The following is a 24,345-nucleotide window of genomic DNA, read 5'->3' as shown; positions in this document are numbered from 1 at the left end:
CTCTGAGCCTGATTATGAAGGAGATAAATCTACAACAAGTATTTCAAATATGGATTAAAATACAGCTTTTTTCTAGATTCATTAATTGATTCTTTGGCATAAGATTTCCACTGAAGCCTCTTTATTTCAGACCTCTTACTAGTACTGCTTCTACAACTGGTTGTTAATACAGTTAACCTCTCAGCAGTCGTGCTATTGATCAGATAATGTCATTATCACAGCACAAACACAGTCCAGAGGTGCAGTCAGGTGAAGCTAGCAGTCAGGAGCCCCCTGTGGACATTAGAGGGACTGCACCTTATGTGTTGGCTTCATTTTTCTTTTTTAAAGGTTGCTGTCATACTTCTGACATCCAGTAGCTGTTAATAGCTGCATGTTTGTGTTTTAATTACCATGTTTATATTCTTTCCTTGCTGTTTCTGCATTGATGTGTAAATGGAAAATAATACACATCCATATTTTTATTCTGGTACTCCAAGGCATAGCTTTACATTACATTACAGTTTCTTCAAGCCCTCCCGATAAGTGAGCTTTCATCTGATTGACCAACTCTGTAAGCCTACCGAGGGGCATGTATTGGCCCAGTGTTATCAGTAATCAGTCCAAACCGAGAACTCAGAGCATCTGAGTGTACTCTTTTTTATTTATTTTTTGGCAGACACAAAACTATCCTGACCCGATCCTTCTTTGTTTTTTTATCATCACTTATTACATAAATCGCTCACTTTGGGGAAAACTCGCCTTCAGCCTGAAGGAATCATTTTCCAACACATTTAGTTTGTTTTATCCGTGTAAATCTTCACCTTCTCAGCTTGAGCAATGTGGCCACACACTTTTTCTCACAACAAACTCAAAAATCTAGAAAACATTTGTTCAGAGCATCAAACCAGACATGCGCTGCAGGTTTTCTGTCCTTTGGTCTTTTGCTATGATTGGGCTGATGTTGGTTTCCAAGTGTTCTGTCTCTGTTTGGTTTCTTTGTCCTTCCTTTTATCATTTTGTGCGTCTTTCCTGGATTTGCTTCCTTTGTGACTGACCTAATAATATGGCGCACTGAGCTGCTGCAGCTATTCTCCTGTTAAATCTGCTGATTAGAGCAACTTTGGGGTTTTTTTTAGGATCTGGTTCTGATCCAGATCATCTCATTTTTCTTTCTGAAGAGTGAAATCCTGCAGTTTGACCCGGTAATAAGTGTGAAACACTTTCAGCAAACAGGTCATTTCAGTACCGGTAAAGACGAACGCTCCACCTCTCATTGGTTTGTCTCTGGACCCGAGGCTGAGGCGCCCAGCAGGATCCATGGCTCGCGCACTGACGTGAAACTGAATGGGATTAATTTCGTCACTAACCGGGTGCACACGTGTCAGTGAACGCACCATCATGCTGAATGTAGGCCTACACTCTCGCAGAAAAAAAAAACAAAAAACAGGTCAGCGTCTTTAATTACTGTCGTGTATTTGCGTCCTCGTACCTGCTCAGTGGGACTGAGGGAGGAGAAACGTCTCCATCGCTCACTCTGATTATCAGATCCTGACGCTGCCAGTTATCCTGTCCAGATCAGGTCAACAATGTCTGACTCACTCGACGTTAAAAGGATTGTGTAGTTATTAACTTACTGCTTTCCGATATCTGTAGAAACAAATGAAAATGCTTTTTTGAGAGGAGATGTGCAATGCTCGTGTCTACTTCTAAATCTCTTAACCCAGTTCTCTGACACTGAAGCTTGAGGTCTGTGGGCTAAATCCAGCTCTTCACAAGTTTTAGTCTAGCACATCGCACATCTCCTTGTAGCTCCTCCATTCCTTAAAGCCCACTTTCTATTGATTTGTGAACATGTGGAAGCCTGCCAAGAGTACGGAAAAATCATAGTAAAGAAAACACTGGAGCCCAACTCCAAGGCAACCACTCAAGTGTGGAAGATACAAAGACACGAGGCGCCGTCCCCGCCGGTGTTCTCCATAGACCTGAAGCTCATCATCACAAGCAGAGACACATACAGATTCAGGAGTGGAGTGACCATCAGTCACCTCCTGTACGTGGACGACTTAAGTCTGTACGCCATGAGAGAGCGAGGCATCGACTCAGCGATCCACATAATCAGGATCTGCAGCGAGGACATCAGGATGTCTTTCGGACTGTAAGAGCGAAGGTGACATGTGCTGAGAAGCTGAACGGCAGGAATAAGATCCAGGCCATCAATGCGTACGTCCTAGCGGTCATCAGACACCCAGCTGGGATAAGAATTTGGTCACAGGAGGAGACGGAAGTTACCGATTTCATTGTATGTCGCCATTGGAGGAACTGCAGCTTTAAGCTAAACCAAACCTTTATACACTTGTAGTACTTTGTGTAGTTTGTATAACTGATGTCAGGACAGACGAGTTTAATTCAGGTTTTGTTTGGTCTACATCGACTCTTCAGTCTGCATCAGGGACTTAAAAAGACGACTGTCAAACTATTAGCTTGCTAATGTTGATATTTATCCTCCACCTCCAACTGTTCACTGTAGACAAACACCTGTATGACATCACTGACCTGTCCTGGCCTGATAGTCGCAGGTTCGATATCTGCTGAATAATGTAAGTGTGATAGGTTCATACCTGGGAGAGTCCAGGACCGAAGGACAGGAAATCCACTGTGGCAGCACCACAATCGATCCCACGGCTCATTAACACCCAGCAGGTGTGTGTGTGTGTGTGTGTGTGTGTGTGTGTGGATACAGTTCAGGTATGTTTCCTGATCAATAGACAAACTGCCTCATCAGAGGGCAGGAGAATGTCAGCAGGGCACTTAAACAACAGCAACACCATTAAACTGCCACAGAACACAGTACACACAGTACACACAGTACACACACTCACAGTACTCACAGTACACACAGTACACACACTCACAGTACACACAGTACACACACTCACAGTACTCACAGTACACACACTCACAGTACACACACTCACAGTACTCACAGTACACACAGTACACACACTCACAGTACTCACAGTACTCACAGTACACACACAGTACACACACTCACAGTACACACAGTACACACACTCACAGTACTCACAGTACGCACAGTACACACACTCACAGTACTCACAGTACACACAGTACACACACTCACAGTACTCACAGTACAAACACTCACAGTACTCACAGTACTCACAGTACACACACTCACAGTACACACAGTACACACACTCACAGTACACAGAGTACACACAGTACACACACTCACAGTACTCACAGTACACACACTCACAGTACTCACAGTACTCACAGTACACACAGTACACACACTCACAGTACTCACAGTACACACACTCACAGTACTCACAGTACTCACAGTACACACACTCACAGTACACACAGTACTCACAGTACTCACAGTACACACACTCACAGTACTCACAGTACTCACACTCACAGTACTCACAGTACTCACAGTACACACACTCACAGTACTCACAGTACTCACAGTACTCACACTCACAGTACTCACAGTACACACACTCACAGTACTCACAGTACAAACAGTACACACACTCACAGTACTCACAGTACTCACAGTACACACAGTACACACACTCACAGTACTCACAGTACTCACAGTACACACACTCACAGTACACACACTCACAGTACTCACAGTACTCACACTCACAGTACTCACAGTACTCACAGTACACACACTCACAGTACACACACTCACAGTACTCACAGTACACACACTCACAGTACTCACAGTACACACAGTACACACACTCACAGTACTCACAGTACTCACAGTACACACACTCACAGTACACACACTCACAGTACTCACAGTACTCACACTCACAGTACTCACAGTACTCACAGTACACACACTCACAGTACACACACTCACAGTACTCACAGTACACACACTCACAGTACTCACAGTACACACAGTACACACACTCACAGTACTCACAGTACTCACAGTACACACACTCACAGTACACACACTCACAGTACTCACAGTACACACAGTACACACACTCACAGTACTCACAGTACTCACACTCACAGTACTCACAGTACTCACAGTACACACACTCACAGTACACACACTCACAGTACTCACAGTACACACAGTACACACACTCACAGTACTCACAGTACACACACTCACAGTACTCACAGTACACACAGTACACACACTCACAGTACTCACAGTACACACACTCACAGTACTCACAGTACACACAGTACACACACTCACAGTACTGACAGTACTCACAGTACACACACTCGCAGTATACACAGTACTCACAGTACACACACTCACAGTACTCACAGTACTCACAGTACACACACTCACAGTACACACAGTACACACAGTACACACACTCACAGTACTCACAGTACTCACAGTACACACAGTACACACACTCACAGTACTCAGTGTACTCACAGTACTCACAGTACTCACAGTACACACACTCACAGTACACACACTCACAGTACACACAGTACTCACAGTACACACACTCACAGTACTCACAGTACTCACAGTACACACACTCACAGTACACACACTCACAGTACACACAGTACTCACAGTACACACACTCACAGTACTGACAGTACTCACAGTACACACACTCGCAGTATACACAGTACTCACAGTACACACACTCACAGTACTCACAGTACTCACAGTACACACACTCACAGTACACACAGTACACACAGTACACACACTCACAGTACTCACAGTACTCACAGTACACACAGTACACACACTCACAGTACTCAGTGTACTCACAGTACTCACAGTACACACAGTACTCACAGTACACACACTCACAGTACTCACAGTACACACAGTACACACACTCACAGTACTCACAGTACTCACACTCACAGTACTCACAGTACTCACAGTACACACACTCACAGTACACACACTCACAGTACTCACAGTACACACACTCACAGTACTCACAGTACACACAGTACACACACTCACAGTACTCACAGTACACACACTCACAGTACTCACAGTACACACAGTACACACACTCACAGTACTCACAGTACTCACAGTACACACACTCACAGTACTCACAGTACTCACAGTACACACACTCACAGTACTCACAGTACTCACAGTACACACACTCACAGTACTGACAGTACTCACAGTACACACACTCGCAGTATACACAGTACTCACAGTACACACACTCACAGTACTCACAGTACACACACTCACAGTACACACAGTACACACAGTACACACACTCACAGTACTCACAGTACTCACAGTACACACAGTACACACACTCACAGTACTCAGTGTACTCACAGTACTCACAGTACACACAGTACTCACAGTACACACACTCACAGTACTCACAGTACTCACAGTACACACACTCACAGTACTCACAGTACTCACAGTACACACACTCACAGTACTCACAGTACACACACTCACAGTACACACAGTACTCACAGTACACACACTCACAGTACTCACAGTACTCACAGTACACACACTCACAGTACTCACAGTACACACACTCACAGTACTCACAGTACACACACTCACAGTACTCACAGTACTCACAGTACACACACTCACAGTACTCACAGTACACACACTCACAGTACTCACAGTACACACACTCACAGTACTCACAGTACTCACAGTACACACACTCACAGTACTCACAGTACTCACAGTACACACACTCACAGTACTCACAGTACACACAGTACACACACTCACAGTACTCACAGTACTCACAGTACACACACTCACAGTACTCACAGTACTCACAGTACACACACTCACAGTACACACAGTACACACAGTACTCACAGTACACATAGTACTCACAGTACACACAGTACACACACTCACAGTACTCAGTGTACTCACAGTACTCACAGTACACACAGTACTCACAGTACACACACTCACAGTACTCACAGTACTCACAGTACACACACTCACAGTACTCACAGTACTCACAGTACACACAGTACACACAGTACTCACAGTACACATAGTACTCACAGTACACACAGTACACACACTCACAGTACTCACAGTACTCACAGTACACATAGTACTCACAGTACACACAGTACACACACTCACAGTACTCAGTGTACTCACAGTACTCACAGTACACACAGTACTCACAGTACACACACTCACAGTACTCACAGTACACACACTCACAGTACACACAGTACTCACAGTACTCACAGTACACACACTCACAGTACTCACAGTACTCACAGTACACACACTCACAGTACTCACAGTACTCACAGTACACACACTCACAGTACTCACAGTACACACACTCACAGTACACACACTCACAGTACTCACAGTACTCACAGTACACACACTCACAGTACTCACAGTACTCACAGTACACACACTCACAGTACACACACTCACAGTACACACAGTACACACAGTACTCACAGTACACATAGTACTCACAGTACACACAGTACACACACTCACAGTACTCAGTGTACTCACAGTACTCACAGTACACACAGTACTCACAGTACACACACTCACAGTACTCACAGTACTCACAGTACACACACTCACAGTACTCACAGTACTCACAGTACACACAGTACTCACAGTACACATAGTACTCACAGTACACACAGTACACACACTCACAGTACTCACAGTACTCACAGTACACATAGTACTCACAGTACACACAGTACACACACTCACAGTACTCAGTGTACTCACAGTACTCACAGTACACACAGTACTCACAGTACACACACTCACAGTACTCACAGTACACACACTCACAGTACACACAGTACTCACAGTACTCACAGTACACACACTCACAGTACTCACAGTACTCACAGTACACACACTCACAGTACTCACAGTACTCACAGTACACACACTCACAGTACACACACTCACAGTACTCACAGTACACACACTCACAGTACTCACAGTACACACACTCACAGTACACACACTCACAGTACTCACAGTACTCACAGTACACACACTCACAGTACTCACAGTACTCACAGTACACACACTCACAGTACACACAGTACTCACAGTACTCACAGTACACACACTCACAGTACACACAGTACTCACAGTACACACACTCACAGTACACACAGTACTCACAGTACACACAGTACTCACAGTACACACACACTCACAGTACTCACAGTACTCACAGTACACACACTCACAGTACTCACAGTACACACACTCACAGTACACACAGTACTCACAGTACTCACAGTACACACACTCACAGTACACACAGTACTCACAGTACACACACACTCACAGTACTCACAGTACTCACAGTACACACACTCACAGTACTCACAGTACACACACTCACAGTACACACACTCACAGTACTCACAGTACACACACTCACAGTACACACAGTACTCACAGTACTCACAGTACACACACTCACAGTACACACAGTACTCACAGTACACACACTCACAGTACACACAGTACTCACAGTACTCACAGTACACACACACTCACAGTACTCACAGTACTCACAGTACACACACTCACAGTACTCACAGTACACACACTCACAGTACACACAGTACTCACAGTACTCACAGTACACACACTCACAGTACACACAGTACTCACAGTACACACACTCACAGTACTCACAGTACTCACAGTACACACACTCACAGTACTCACAGTACTCACAGTACACACACTCACAGTACTCACAGTACTCACAGTACACACACACTCACAGTACTCACAGTACTCACAGTACACACACTCACAGTACTCACAGTACTCACAGTACACACACTCACAGTACACACAGTACTCACAGTACACACACTCACAGTACACACAGTACTCACAGTACACACACTCACAGTACACACAGTACTCACAGTACTCACAGTACACACACTCACAGTACTCACAGTACTCACAGTACACACACTCACAGTACTCACAGTACTCACAGTACACAGGTTGCTCATGATACGAGAGAACCTCTCAGACTGAATAAACGTATTTAACACTGCATTTGTCTTCTGCTGTGAGTCTGGCTGAGCGGTGACTCACTAAACTGCAAACCTCTGCTCTCACTGTTATCCTGTAATAAGGAGCTTAGACTGACCAATCATAAATAACTGAAATAGGGACCAATTATAAACCAACAACGATTAAATGCTGTGATATGAATGTGTTGTTCTAAAAAGAAAGGTGAGAATGTGGAACAGGTAAACTCGATAAGGACAACAACCACAGCAGGAAAAGAAGAAGGAGAGAGGGATAGTGTGACACGAGTGAGCCACAGGTGAACTTAATCAAGGATCTAATCTGTAAACTGGAAGGGACCAAGAAAGTCAGACATGAGACCAGTTGTTAGGTCCTAAAAGAAACAAAAGATGAGGGAAAGTAAGGCACAGGTGAACATAATCAAAACAATAAGCACTGTGAGAAAAGGAGGGAAAGCAGGAAGTAGAAAAATAAAATCAGAGCTGCAGAGAGAGTGAACACAGGAAACACGAGAAAACAGGAAGAAGGAAGATGTGCAACGCGAGATCAAAAGACCGCTACGATGAACCAGGACGGCTCTGGGATTTACTTGCAGGAAGACGGGAGGTGTTTTCAAAAATAACCTGGAAAAAAATCTATTCCAGGTCCATCAGAGACACATTCAGCCAAAAACTGAGGAAAGACTCCAACAAACAGCGGCGTGGGCGGCACAGAGGACGGCCGCTGGATGTTCAAAATGTTAACAGCAGCATGTATTGTTCCTCCGTCTATTGTTTCACGCCGAGCATGCACACTGCGATATATTTTTAAAAATCTGCCGTTTCTCCTGCCGATGACTCACCGCTCATAACAAACACAGAAACGATGCTCAGAAAGCCGGCCTGCCATCACAGAGATGATCCAAGAAGCAGGATTTAGACGACTTTATAGGACGAACGCGTGAAGGTGACACGTCCAGAACGGTGTGAGCAGCCTCAGAGGTGCCATCAGGCTGGACTGTGGCTGCATCTACAACAACATGAATCTGATTTAATAAAAACAGCAGCACTTCATATGTGATGTGCTTTACGTAACAGTGAGGGCATCAGGTGCAGAGGTTTTATGTAACACGTCTAATTTATTGATTTTCACTTGATTTAATGGATAATAGAAATGATGTGTGTTTATTTGGTCATTCCATGGGAATGCAGAAAGAAAGTTTGGAGTTTTTTCCTCTGTGAAAACCAGGAAAAGGTTGGGTTTTTTTATATGGACACTGATTCGTTTTAAGTGTTATGTAATATAAATTTGATAACATTTGAATATTTCTGTCTCAGTAAACGGGCTCTGTTCACTGGAGAGATGCTGCCACCTGCTGGATGTCAGGTTAACTGCAGGTTTGAGTCTGTAGGAAGGAATCAGCTTCATAAACTTGTTTTCTTCTTGTTTTGGATTTTAATGTTTGGATATAAAGCTGATGTTTGTATTTTTTTCCACCTTTACCTTAAACCTACTTTTACTTCTGTTAAAGAAACTTTAAAGAAACTTTTTCCTGATTTGGAAATAGGCCGTAAACACTTGGATTGTGTAAGAGATTACAAATTTCAAATATACATATATAAATATAAAATATTTTAATGAGGTGGAGTTAGTGTGACATCATATGGAGGCTTGAATGATCACATGACCACAGTCTAAACACAAAGCTGGACAGTTAAATGTTTCATACTGAATCACTAACTCAGGAGATTCAGCTGAACACGAAGCGGCTTCTGTACATCCCGCGACCTGGTGGATCTGAAGAGGTTCACATCCACCCGTGACTTTCCTCCTGAATAAACACCACAGAAGAAGAACTGAACAGCCAAAGCTCCTGCTGACACGGCTGCTTCTTATTCGCTGTGAGCGAGGTCTCGTCACATGCTGCCAAACTGAATTCTGGATGTGTTGCTTGCAGCCAATGTTGAGATGCAACTTTTGAAGCACCGGCCAATCAAATCACATTATGTAAATACTGAGAGAGAGCGGTGGCTGCCTGTGCAGGCGGGCGTCAGAATTCAAAGAAAAATTCAGCCTGTTATACGTCAACAGTCCCTGAAGTTCCAGCTAGCTTGTCTGATGCTAACTGCTGACTAAATCTCATCTAGCTGGCCCCACCCATGGTGTTTGCCTATTGTTGCTATGACAACCATACCTGCATAGATAGATACCCAGGAGTCAGGAGTGCCCACTATCAAGCTCAAGCAATCCTTCCTGCCTGAAACTTTGAAAGTAATTTACTTTCAAAGTTTCAGGCAGGAAGCCACATGCTAAATACACAGCTAACGTTAAGCTAATGCGAACGCAGTGAAGCAGGAAGGGTTAACCTTGCCTCAGCTTCGAGGCGACTGGAATATGAAACACCTTTCTAGTTTTTTTCAGCCAATCAAAATGCTTTACATCACATTCACTTTGACCTGCATGCTGTGGACTTCAGACGGGTCTCTGCTGAACCTTCTAGCGTTAGAGTGCAAAAAAACAAATCTTCAAAAACAAGAAGATGTTGCTTTTCAGATGACATTTCTTTAATTCATTTTGCGGTTCCAAATTATTCCAAGTGGGTGAAAATTCAGTAGAAAGGGGCTGATGTAGACCTAACTCCACCCTTAGTCACTCGGTCTTAAAGCCGAACCCTAACTCTCACAGCCTGGAGCATTTCTGTTTATCTCCACATACTGAGCCCTGAAGTGGGGTGTGGCGTTCACCTTCTAATAGAAAAAACTACTAACCCTAAACAGGTCAACTGGTGGATGTTACAGAGGTTCCCCCTCTCCAAGGGTCAGGTGCAGACCTCACAATCAAAAAGACAAAGAAACCAAAAAGATTCAGATTCACATAAATCTGAAGCATTAGTCACAATAAACACTAGGCCTACAAAAATCACCAATAGTTGAACTGAAATCAGGATCAAAACCTTTTTTTTGACCTGGAACATAAACTTTTATCACCATGTCTGCTGAATCATCCGGAGGGTTTAGTTCAGTCTCTGCAGACGCCCACCTCCACCTGAGCTCCTTTCTCAGACCTCTGCTGGTCACATCTCACCTGATTTCTGTGGCTCATATCCACAGTTATTTTCATAGTGACAAATGTAGTTTGCAGTTTCAGCATTCCTCTGTATTTGTTGCTGTGGGTTTCCTCTCAGTCTCATGGAGGAGGAGGAGATGCCGGCTGTGCCCAGCAGAGGGAGACAGAGACCCTTCAACAGCTCCTGTTCTGTCTGTTTTCGGTCGTTGTGAATCATTCATGTCATCATGTCTGCCACTTTAAATGATTAAAAAGAGAAGCTCAAAACACTCCGTGTTCTCATTTTAAACCACACATTCAGGCACAGCAGCAGCTCGAGGTCAGCTTTCTCTTCCTCCATCAGCTAAAAAGGCATTTTCAGTAACATGTCCAACGTCACAGGGAGTAATTTAGTTATAGAGATGCCATGTCAGCACTGCGCACGCACGCACACACGCACAGTTTGTCGATGTAAGAGTTTCAGATGTTAGAGTTTATGATGCAGGACACCTGCTGAAGTTTAACCTGCAGGCGTTCTGTGACTGTCACACTGATGGTTTCTATAACTGTGAATCTTGGGCTTGTGATTGACAAGCCATCAGCCAATCAGCATGCAGAAGATGACTCAAACAACAGCATGACAGAGATTTACGAAACAGATTCAACTTTATTCAGTGTGACTGAAAGTGAACGAGTCCACAAAAAGTGTTCGCAGAGGTCAAGTCAGAAAGCTGCTTTCCTGCCGACCGCAACCACAGCTATCGCCATCTGGTGGCCTCAAGATAGAATGCAGGTTTATGGCACTGATGGAGGATTCTAGCTGCTCAGCAGTCCTGGCTCTGCTTTGTCCTGAAGCGTTATTAATTACTGCAGATTTCCTAAGTCCTAAGAGGCGTTTCTGCCATCAAATTCAAAATGAGCTCACACCATTTCCTCTGCTGTGAGTAAAATGTGGGTTTATGAGATTAAACTAGAACTGAGGATGTAAAAACTGTAAAACAATGAAAAGTGAGCTGAAAAAAAGAAACTGACTCTGGAAACTATCTGAAACCAAACTGAATTAGAAACAGGAAGTCAACATGAAAGAAAAATCTGTGACGAGCGTTTCACACCTGCTGACCAAGTAGTGACGTGTTCCCTCCACATGATGCTGAAGGTGCATAAATTTGTGATGAAAGAGCCTTTCTGCTTCTCCTTCAGTTTGACCCACATGATCCAGGCTGAAAAACTAAAAATCTACAGCAGATCTGAAATACCTGACACAGGAGCTGAGAGACGGTCATCTACTGTTTCACTGAAGCTTCATCAGAGATGCTCTCAGTGGAAGGACGGCTGTCAGGAAGCCGCTTCACTGATCAGAGGAACAGGTCTGAGGGGAGAGATGGACGCGCATCATGGTCAGGAGGAGGTCAGGAGGAGGTCCATCACAGAGTCTACAGACATCTGAGAAACACGGTGCAGACTCTGTCACGGTTTGGGCTGCGTGTCAGTCAGCGGTGTTGGACATCTTTGATAAAACTGATGAATTATAAAGTCAGAAAGTCAGAGTTTGAGCCACCATGCAGTAACATCTGGAAACATCCGAGTGGCAGCAGCTTCATTTTTCAGCGAGTGTGAAGAGAGAGAGAGAGATTCCTACTTGATTCCGTCTGGAGTCACTTGATATGGACGGGTCTCCGGGTCGGAGCAGCAGAAATGCAAAGTGCTGACTGAGCTGAGCAGACCAACAGCTGCTCAGACAGAAATACATGAAGGTGTAAATATAACGGAGACTTCACACACACACGCACACACACACACACACGCACGCACACGCACACACACACACACACGCTCACACGCACAGTTTCTGTCACACGGCTTTGAATGTTGCTCTCGCTGCTTTTTGTTTGACACAGAAACTCAAAACTAAAACGAGAAGGCTCCAAGAAAACTGACCCAAAAACTCCCCCCGCACTGCCACTTTATTAGGCACACATAGCCAGAGTAATTCAGCAGGAAGTTTAGAGATGTGCCTTATTGTCACTGTGGATGCTCCATCCGTGAGTCATCATGCTTTCAGCTCTGGGCTGTTGGAATAAACTGTGTATGTTTTATGTTTTATCAGCCTGTCGCTTCAGCTCGACTCCCAGCAGTCAGAGGATGAGCTTGGAAAACTTTCAAATAAAGTCATAGAAGCTTCTGCAAACTGCTGGAAACCTTGAGTCAAAGAGGCCACACCCCTAAAAATGGTAATTATAAACGGGAAATGATCTCTAGAGACGAAACCAGTTTGTGTATCAGGCTGTAAACATGTTTAGTTCTGCTGAGATGGTTTAACGCGGGAGTCTGAGGGGACTGACACCCCCAGTGGACGTTAGAGGAACTGCAGCTTGTTGTGTAATTCCTGGGAACCAAAAAAGTCCAGGTGTGAGGTTTAACAATGAGACTTGCTGCTGTCTCTAAACGAAGGACGAGCAGTTTCTGTCCTGCTGCAGAGCTGTTTATATATAAGCAGATATTTTGGTGATGTGAGAATCTGTCAGTCATCAGCTGATGAAGGTGTGAGACACCGAGACCTTGACGCTGATATTTATAATCTTCTACGAACCCGGGACATGTGAGGACACGGCGGGGACACAGTAACATTTGGTTTTTGATGTTTCCCTCAAAAATTTAGTGAAGTAATTTCACAAGATTGAATGACGGCACTCCTCTACACACTAAATGTCATTTTAAAAAACACACACCTGCTCATGAAGCTCATCATGAGAAAAATCTCATGTTTTCTGTGAGCTTGCTGTCATTTGTACGAGTCGCAGGTTTCACTGCAGCAGGTGTTTTACTGAAGTGTGTGTGTTTGGCTCAGGTGTGCACACAGGTTGTGTCCCTGCAGTCACACACACCCAGGTGTTTGCATGAGATTTGCCTTTCTTTTGCAGCACAGAGACCTCGACCTGCAACAACTCCAACACAACATGAGATCCAAGCAAGCACACAACACACCAATCAGACAGTTACAAATAAATCCATGCAGCAGGTGTGCCGTCACATGTGTAGTCTTCACCTACAGATCAGCTGATGACATTTCTTGGCTGTGTCGAGATATTCGACATGTATCGATTTTCTGTTTTCAGATCATTTCACAGCTTTGTGAACTCGTTTCTTTTGTTCCACTTTGACCAAACTTAAGAGTAAAATATTTAGAGCCTCACACTTTCACATTAACACCATCTCTGCTTCTCTGCCCTCTTTTCTACGGTTTACAGTCAGACTGCAGGCTGTTACCACATTACAGTCTTTGGTGACCTGTCATGATACATGTGGGATTAGTGCTGTGTGCTGGTAGCTCTTTGTCTCCGCAGACAGGGACTGTGGGAATTCACCCAAGGCGATGACTGCAGAGATGCACGTCAGTCCTCCAAGAAGGCAACAACGTCCAAAAATCACAAGCTCCAAGAAGTGATCCCTCTCTGTGAGAGGACTGCTGCTAGCTGAGCAAGTGTGATCTTTTACACCTGAGTTTGACGAGAGGCAGAAGCTGCTGTTTGATTGTTATTTATCTTTAGCATATTTATTTTTAGCATTTTCCCCATAATGGTGACTGTGAAACTGCATGCTCATTGGCTAACGATTTGGGCTGATGAGTAGTTAGTTTAGGGCAGAGGGCCGTTTCCCCTTCTTCACACTTACACAGTACCAGAAGTCTTTCTGCAACCACAGATATCGCCGCCCTGGTGGCCATTTGAATGAATGTCGACAGTAAAACTTCACTTTTACAGCCCAGAAGCTACATCCAGCTTTACTACTGTGTTTGGGAAGAACAGACATGGAAACACTGGGCAGACAAAGAAATACAAAATGACCAAAACTCAATAACAACACAAAAACCATGTTAGGTAGATTCCTGATTGGTTAGCTTGAACAGGATATTAGTTTCTGTCATGTAAAAGAAGAAGTTACAGAGAAACATCATCTCTCTTCTCTGGTTGGCTGCGTGCTTTACGATGGTCTGTCACAGTCAGAATGTAGGTTCATGATTATTGTGACGTCTCTGCTTTTGGACATATTTTACACTTAAATGATGGTGTACCACAAGGCTCTGTACGAAGACCTCTTCTTATCTCACGTATTTGTGATATTTATGCTAACAACATCCTCCATGAGCTAAATGTCAGTTTATGTGCAGATGACACTCTGATCTATGCCCGTCCTGGTAGCAAACCTCCATCAAGCACTTCCCTCAGCTGCTCCACCCTGCTGCTGAAAACACACCAAGAATTTTCGAGAACACATTTCCAGTTTGTGAAAGACGATCTCAAACTCTTCTGGAAAGTTTCAGAGTTCAGCTTCAGAAAAGGAGACGAACAAGGGGCCAAAACTTCCCAAAGCTAATGTGGCCTCTAAAACATTTTAGTCTATCCTGAATCAGAAACACATTCTCAGATAAACTCCCCCTAAAAAAGACGTTTCTGCAGCTTCATGCAACAAAAGACAGAAGCAACATAAAAGAAGTCAGTGTGATCTGACTCAGGGACAGATGTTTGTTATTTAAAGTTAATGATAAGATTACAGAGGCTGACATGGTAACTTTCGAGGTTAAATCACATCATGATTCTAAACTGTGAGTCTTCCTCTGCTTTCACCAGCTCTGATCACTACAAAACAAAGTGAGTATCAAAGAATGAGAGAGGACTCAGGTGGGCGCCGTGTCTCCTGAGGACTCACCCTGCTGGCTGATCTCTTTGTGAATGCTGCCCTCCTCCTCATCGGGCTCCTCTCCTTTACTCTCTCTGGACAGCAGACGCTGAAACAGGCTGTAATAACGGGTCATTGCAGGCAGAAAGCTGACTGAGACCAAAGCTCCAGTCAGTTAATCAGTCAGTCAATCAGTACGCTAATCGATGAGGCAGCCACTGGATCTGTGGAGAGAGCCAGTCACTGTTAAACACAGTCAGAGGCTCAGAGGAGGGCACACGCCTCCACGTGACCGCACGCAGCTGCTGGTACATTAATACCAAGAGAAACGCTGACAACAGCCAGCAGTCGTAGTAAACACTGAGCGTGTGTCATCCCCTCGAAGGTTTTCAGACGTCAGGTTTATGTTCCCGCCCAGCTGCGCCTTTGACTCATTCGGTCCGTGAGTGAGTTTAAAGTATGATTTCCTGTCCTGAGCGCGAGTTGTGTCACTGTTTGCTGCAGGCCTGATAAATCACGGGGGGGGGGTCAGGTTACACAGCTGGTTTCTGCAGCAGCTCCTGGTTATGTAAAGCAGCGTAAACCAAACCTCAGCAACTTTATGAAGCACGAAAGGCTCGTTTTTCAGTTCTAAAAACATCAACTGTTACTTATTTCAGCTGCTAAATCCAACTTTTAAAAATAGGTACGAGTCCCCAAATAACGAGGAGTGAGAGTACGATCTCAGGTGAACCAAATACAGTTTGCATTATTAGGGGCGTGGCCTCTTTGACTGACAGGTGGATGGTGACACAGGTGGGTGTAGCTGCTAGCTGTCTGCTAGGCTTCACCTGGACTGGACCTCTGGACCGTTTTTGTGCTGTTGGACCTTTTTAATGACATCATCTGACCAATAATGCGGCTGCTGTGAGGTTACTGTACTAACAGACCACCTACGAAGTCTGAGCTCCAGCTTTTTTTGAGTAAAATTCAAGGATTTGAATTGGATGTAACAGATTAGCAGGTGTAACAGGTGTCCGTGTGAAGCACCTGTACAGTCTGTGGAGGCAGACTTAATCATTTCTGGCTCAATTAAACCTACATGACAGAAAAAAGGTTTATTTACTATTTATTTTGACATCTACATTAATTGCTTTATTTGATGCTTTATGTCATTCTCCCAGGATACTATCCTGTTAATTGGTTCTTTGATATCTAAGCTGGCCTGTAATCTGGGAGTGTGGATGACAGATTAGGTGATGGCTTTGATCAGGAACACTACGCCCTCTTATCTACCTGCGTGATCACCTGTGATTTGTCAAGAGAACTCAAAAATGAACTTCAGAGAGAAACTGGAAATCCTCTGGTATCCAGTCTGTGTTTGAGGTTATCTGGCTCCCAGTGAGCCCATTGGCCCCCTGCTGTGCCAAAAACAAAGGCTACCAGGCATCTGCTGGAATCTGTAACTCCTCTCAGTCCTGTTTCTAAATCTGTTTCTGTTAAGTCCTCCGTGATGTCACAGTATCGATTTAGGAAAGCGGAGATGGTCGGATGCAGATCCCAGCGGGGTTTCTGGAGCAGCTCTGACGGAGGACACCGGCTGCTTGTTAAGGAGAAAACGTTCGGCTGAAGTCGGAATTGTGGAGCTGATGGGAAAGCCTCTGCGGACACTGACCTCGGCTTTGTGGGAGAATCGCTGTAGCATCACATCAGCGAGTGTCAAAGCACCGTGTTAGTGATGAGGCAGGGCGGGGATGCAGCTCTAATGACAGCAAAGTGATGATGAATATTTTAAACATCCAAATCAATACCGGAGATTTCCCTGAAAGTACTTTACATAAAATCTGTATGTATACTCTTATAAATAAGTAATATTAAGGTGCCGGTAGACGTTCCAGTTCTGCACCTTTAGAACAACAGCAGCCAATCAACAGGCCGAATCAAACCGCTCAGCTGCTTCAGATCAACACCGGCTGCTTATTTCCCATCTTTCCCTCATTTTGATCATTTCCAGGTCCGTATTTCTGTTCTGGCCTCCACCACAGCAGCTCTGCATGACTTAAAAATCAAGATAATCTTTATTTATCTCACACTAAGCCTCGGTGCAGCCTCGGTCTGAAACAAGCTGTTTTAGTCACGTCCCTTCACAAACTCAAAGACTAAACAGAAGGTGGGAGGGGCTTCTGCGTGGAGCACACCTGAAGATGATGACGATGTAAGGATATCCCCTCTCTGTGACATCACAGAGAGCTTTAAAGCCTTCCTCTGCTAACACGCTGACAGCTGAGCAGCAGGCGAGACATTAAAGCTCCTTATTACTGATTATAGCTTTAAACAAGGTTATTCTCTTCATCTGAAGTAACATCAGTAAATAAACACTCAGTGACCTTCCACATCTCTACATTTGCTTCTGATGATGAAGGTTCCTATAAAAATAATCTCCACTGGAGCTGAGAGCTTCTGTGAGCTCAGTCTGTTTACACGTACATCATCACCATCGTCATGTTTGAAGCTTCATATCCTCTGATTATTGGAGAGTGTTGGCTGAGAGCAAACAGCTGACCAGCAGCTGGGCTCGCCCCATCGAGCCTCCTTTTGTCTCGGACGGTGAGGATGTGTGTTTGTTTTTCAGCTGCAGCCTCGAGCTGCTGCAGTCTGTTCCCTGTGTGACCAGCAGGGGGCGCAGAGCAGCAGAGCAGGCGTCAGGGTGTGACGATTGGGGGGGGGGCTGCACTGAAGGACAGATGGTCCATCCCACTGCATCCATGTTTCCCTCTGGGATCAATGAACCAATCAGCTGTCAGCAGGCTCGGCTCGCTCTGTCGATCTTCTTTTTGTGTTTATATTAAAGATAAGAACCTTTAGGTGCACGGCAGAGAAGAAGAAGAAGAAGCAGAATGAGAGAAAGAAAACACAAAAACACAGCAGGGAACATGGTGGAAGGAAAACAGAGCTCAGAGCTGCAGCTGAACCCAGAGGAGAAGAACCTGAATCTGTGCCTGCAGGCTGTGAACCTTCTCTGCTGATCACAGCTCTCCTCATCATAAATGTATGTTCATGTAAAGCATCTTATAAACAGCTCAGTGTATGTACGGTAATCTGTCTAAACAGTTTCACAGTTTTTTTCTATACTTGGATCAGTATGATGTCACAAAGAGAGGACATCTTTAACATGGCCATACACGAGGGGCAGCCAGTCAGAGAAAAGCTGGCTCAGTGGGCGGGGACCTGGTTTCAGACAAAGAATCAAACTCTGGGATTATTCTGAGGTGTGAATCATGCAAAGCCGGGCAATGACAGCGTCAGGTGCTGAACTAAAGATCAATCATAACAATAAAGTCATCAGACGTTCATTTATCAGATGCTGTGATTGGCTCCTCTGTACGGTACTCTGTTACAGAGCACGCTCAGCTCACGTCCAAACCTGGTCTTCATCACCGCTTCATGTCCCAGCACCTTTATGTTAAAAGCTTTTTTGTTCACTTTTATGTGCTGATGCTCATAAGTTCATGCAGACAGACGTCAGTAAAGATGTCAGAGCATAAACTGAGACCGATTTGGGCAGAAAACAGCATCAAACCTACAAACTGTTTCCATCTGCCTCTGAGCTAAAGGCAGAAAATAAACTATGAATCTGTCGGAGTGAATAAAGGAGCTCCACAGGGTTCTGTGCTCGGGCCTTTTTCATCTTACTAAATATCTCCTGCAGTCATCTCTCCTTCAATGTGTACATTAAACATCTGATCAAAATCGATAAAAATAGAAACGCCCTGTCTTACACTAACGCTGAAAAACAAACGTGCTACGTGCATAGATTAGTTTCATTTTATGCAAAGCCGGCCTCATGTAACTCACTATCCTCATACTCAGAGGTCATTTCTGTGTGGCTGTGACTCCCTCGTAGGTCACAGACTCTTTACAAAGTTGTGATTTATTAAAGTCAGCTCTAGATTTTACTTTCTCGACTGAAAATATCACCAGACCATAATTTATCAACACACCTGCACAGGTGAAGCAGGGACGGTAAAACGATGACACCAGACTGATCCTTTACAAACAGGTGGGGACTCTTATTTTGACGGGGTAAGCGTCGTGAATGCAGGAAGCAGCTAGAGCTGCAGAAGGTTTGATGGGAGCGTTAATGCAGCAGAGACATCCATCCTGCTCGGCTGCTGCAGCCACACCACCGCATTACATTAGACTGTTCATCAATCCAGTGTGTGTGTGTGTGTGTGTGTGTGTGTGTGTGTGTGTGTAGCAGAGACCATTTCCAGAGGAGCCTCATAAATAATTGAAAGGTCTGCTGACTCGCTCTCTCCCTCTCTCTCTCCCTCTCTGTCTACATGACGATACACTTTTAGGTTAAGCTCGCTCGCTCCTCTCTCTCTATGACACATGCCGTCTCTCGCTCCTTCACACCGTCTCCATGGCGATACTCTTAAAGGACTATGCCACGTTTTCTTTGCATGGTGTCCCGTTTGCCGACGCAGAGGTGACATCAGGCTCTGTGGTAATAAAACAGCAGGTCTGCTGAGTATTTTCAGCCGTCAGTGAGCGATTCTGTCCTCTGTGGCAGAAAAAAAAAGCCTGTTTCGATTTTTCACAGCTCAAGGTCACAGCTTCAGACAAACAAAAGCATCAAGTCCTCTACTTAAAGACTGCAATTATTCAGTGTTTGTATGTTCGCTTAACAAAAATCACAGTTACTGATCAAAAAAATGAGCAATCATGCCAACCTCAGCAAATACTGCAAATACTGCACAACTTAAAGAAGTCCAGACGCTTTTCTTTGCAAGCTCCTTTGACTACGATGACCTGGATGACTGAGAACCTTCACAGACATAACATCACAGCACTGTAGCTAAACTAACCATTTATCTTTATCACTGCTGCTGAATAGAGCTGGGCGATATAAGATGTTTTCATATCACGATATGTTTTTTTCATTTCAGGCGATAATGATATATATCACGATATAAGCCAAATAACTATATTTGTAAGATTTAAATGTGCCGTTGCTCACAAGTAAAATGCGAAATAATCAGCAGCTTGTTTTGATTTAAATATTTATTTCCCATAATAAGTTCAACAGGGCAGATGTACTTAAGGAACATGAGACTTCAGTTTCAGATAAATAAAGGCAAATATTACAAACTACACAAAAGGCAGCCGCTAAAGCGTTTAAGTTTCAAAATAGAACAAACAAAACAGACTAAATTGTCAATTCCACTTAGAAACAAAATATTAATTCTAAAAATAAATCTTAGTTTGTTTTACAGAAGAACAGACAAAATTGACTAACTTTTGTCAATATCAAATAAACTGAGAACTAAAAGGAAATTCTCAATCTCTCCTTGTTGTATAGCTTAGCTATGACCTCAATTAGCTGCTTGAATCCTTCATTTTCGACCGTGTTTATTGGTAGCATGTCTTTAGCAAGACGGTAGGCTATGGCATTCGTTATGTCGCTATGTCTCTTAGCTTTTTTGTCATATGGTAAGACGCTGGAGAAAACCGACTCAATTGACTGTTGTTGCTTCGCAGGGATTCTCCTGGTTGTTTTCGATGACGAATTAGCGCTTTTAGTCTACGGAACTTCTCTGGCCCTTCCTTTCGACAATCTCTCCGGCATTGGAACCGTCATCTGTGTTCTCTTCGGTAACCTGGTCACCCAAGCTCTCGGTTGATTTTTCTCTAGCGGGCAAACTCATTTTCTCCATTAACCGGCCGGCACGGCGGCTGGCTGCTTCCCAAACAAATACACATGTGCGGCTTGGCACTTGTGCTGTACGTAACAAGTCACGTGACGTGACGCTGCGGCTGTGATTGGTTCGGCTATGCGCCACTTAATTTGGATTGGCTGTTCTTTTTTTTTTAAGACAGGAAGAGAGAGAGATGAGGCCTATCGCAATAGTTTCATTTTTCTATCGAGAAAAAGTTATTTCGCAATACATATCGTTATCGTTCTATCGCCCAGCTCTACTGCTGAATAAAATATTATAAATTCAGCTCAGAAGTCACAAATAAAACGTGCTGCATGTCCGATGCACTCCTGGTCCTATATCTGCTCCAGTGAAGCTGGATGTTCATATTAAACATGCTGCAAACAGCTCTAAACACTCAGTTTCACGCAGGTTTTTCTATCTTTGACCTGAATGATGTCATAGAGTGTCAATATCCCTAATATGGTCATCTCAGGCACAGAAGCCCCACCCACTTTCCTTTCTCAGCAGCCGATCAGAATCGAGTTGGTTAAAGTGCCAGGGGACTAAACCAGCTTGTTTCAGGCAGTGGGCGAAGTGAGAGGCCCAAAATCAGACAAAGAAGGATCATTTTGAAATGTGACTCAAGCACAGCCAAAGAATGAAAACAAGGAGCTGCAAACGAGCATCAGATGCACTTTAACTAAGATCTGGAATGAATGGTGAGTGTTAGCAGACTGTGGTCCTGGTGTGCTCGTCTCCAGTCACAGAGTCTGTGGTGTGATCACCATCATCCAGTCCTCTGCCTAAAAAAGCAGCTTCTTGCATATTTATGAGTTTAGAGGTTCTTTGATTATCTCCCTGAGCTGTGTGTGTGTGTGTGTGTGTGTGTGTGTGTGTGCGCGTGCGCATGTGTATTTTTAACAATATTTTTAGATAAAAATATAGTTTTCATGTTCCGTTTGGTTACAAGAAAGCACAAATGTTATAAAAATGGCTGAACAAAACTAACCCTAATCACAGACAGGTTGTCATGGGTCTGGTGGATATAAGGAGGTTAAATTCAGCCTACTGGAGGTGAAACACCAGGTTTAAAGTGAGTCACACATGCGTCTGAGCTCGTCTGTCTTTGGGAGCAGCTGGCCAAAAAGGCTGTGACACCAGGAGGACGCTGAACCATCAATCTGCTCTGAAATCTAAACCAACATCATCCTCCCGACGCCTTTACTGCAGAAATGTAGGAGAGAGAACATCTGTGACACAGCCAAGAATTACAGCTGTCACACATGAAGAGCTGATGAAGACGGAGTGGAAAATGATGCAGATCTCTGCGAGCCTGTCAGGACTGAGAGTGAGACGCACTAATGTGGGTTTGACATGTTCCCATATTTCACAGGACACTCTTTTCCTCAGATGACAGGACTTCCTGTTTCCTGCCGTCCAAACTGGTTTGGCAGATATTAAAGGTCATTTTAGAGTGACAGACTTTCTGCTTCTAATAACCTCCTAACATGCACCAAATCTCCGGCTGTTTAGAGTCCGGGTTGGGTTTGGATTCGGTCGCTCAGAGGAGTGCAGGCCGGTCTCAGGTGGAAGTTGCTCGGTCCATCGTCAGGAAAGTTCTGGCCTCGTGTTTTTATCCAGCAAACAGGACACAGAATATCTGACCTGCTTCTGGAAGGACCTGCTTTGTGGTGAGAATAAACTCCTTACACCCAGACTGAAAATCTGAGTTACCAGATGGGCTCCATTCAAAGGTCTGAGTCTTTGTGCATGATGTCAGATCAGCTTAAGCCAAAGGCTAAAGTTTCAGATTGACAAACATTATTTTCCTTTAAGTGCTTTTACTTTTCACCTAAACATAAAGTCTGAGGTTTGGCCCATCACAGAGAGCGTAACCGAAGCCCTGGATGGTCCTACTCAGGATTAGGGTTAGGTTTCACTTTATTGACGAACTAGAAGGTATTAAACATCAAGCCTCATACAGGCATCCTCACGGTTTCCTGTTATAGATGTCCAAGAGGTGAAACCTTCGTGGTGGTAAGGAGTTGGAGGTCACTGCTTCATCAGTCATGGCCCGGATGGGACTGAGTCTCAGGCCTGAGCGTACCCCTCTCCTGCCTCGATTGAGGGTTTTGTTGCTGCTAAACTGCTTAAATAAAATATCGCAAAATTCCATAAATTCCTCATATTTAGCTGTAACGGTGAATGTTAGAGCTTGTGAGTAAGTATGATGTCTTCCATCTTCTTCCTGGCCTATTCTTTTCCTGGCACTAAAGTAACAACCAAGCCAAACCATGCTTGGTTTTTAGGCAGTTTCTGCTTTACCTCTTGGAAACACCCATTTCACTCCGAAACCTGGACCCTTTAAACAGAGAGCCACTCCAGACTCCCTGAACAGGAGAAACTGGGATAAAAACACCTTAAATAATATTAAATTAGCAATACTACAACACACAAAGACTCTTCCCTCCACCCACAAAAAAACTCAAAACCAAGAGCAGACAGATTCATCCAATCGCCCAACCTTAGAGGCATAAAGGGGTTTCCAACTGTTTCTTAGTCGAGTCTGAACATGGTGGGAAAAAAAATGGCCTTTAGTGTGATGTGCAAAAGTTCCTGCACCAGTCATTATTTAACAGTGTGCAAAGTCATAACAACACACCAGCAGCGGGTCTGGCAGAGCGAACAATGTGGTGCCAACTCTTCCCATTCAGAATACAAAATTTTTCAAAATAAAATAAGAACAGCCAACCAATCACAGACAGCCAAGGTGAATACGTTTGCTTTATCAGACAGAAAATCCTCACATGGAGGTAAAGACCTCTAAACACGAATGTTTTTACATTTCAGCTGCAGCTGTTTGAAAATGATGTTTAAGTGACTTCCTGTTTGTGATTTTGC

At 44.1% G+C, this 24,345-nt stretch overlaps 1 protein-coding gene across 3 annotated transcripts in view; it reads right to left on the bottom strand.

The window, feature by feature from the left end:
* LOC100704263 (fibroblast growth factor 12) overlaps positions 1-24,345 on the bottom strand; it is a 54,459-nt gene that overhangs the window by 21,612 nt on the left and 8,502 nt on the right. The window contains exon 1 of one of the 3 annotated variants that reach the window (XM_005474885.4): positions 15,791-16,265. The exons of 1 other annotated variant lie outside the window; for it this stretch is intronic. In XM_005474885.4, the coding sequence (XP_005474942.1) occupies positions 15,791-15,896 (106 nt within the window). In that variant the 5' untranslated portion in view covers positions 15,897-16,265. Of the gene's footprint in view, positions 1-8,900; positions 9,048-15,790; positions 16,266-24,345 lie in introns of those variants that run through there. One more of the 3 variants, XM_025898215.1, reaches the window with a different exon arrangement.

This window comes from Oreochromis niloticus, linkage group LG14 (assembly GCF_001858045.2).
Source record: "Oreochromis niloticus isolate F11D_XX linkage group LG14, O_niloticus_UMD_NMBU, whole genome shotgun sequence".
Lineage (NCBI taxonomy): Eukaryota > Metazoa > Chordata > Actinopteri > Cichliformes > Cichlidae > Oreochromis > Oreochromis niloticus.
The sequence above is the reverse complement of the archived record's forward strand: the minus strand, read 5'-3'. Positions and strand labels throughout refer to the sequence as shown.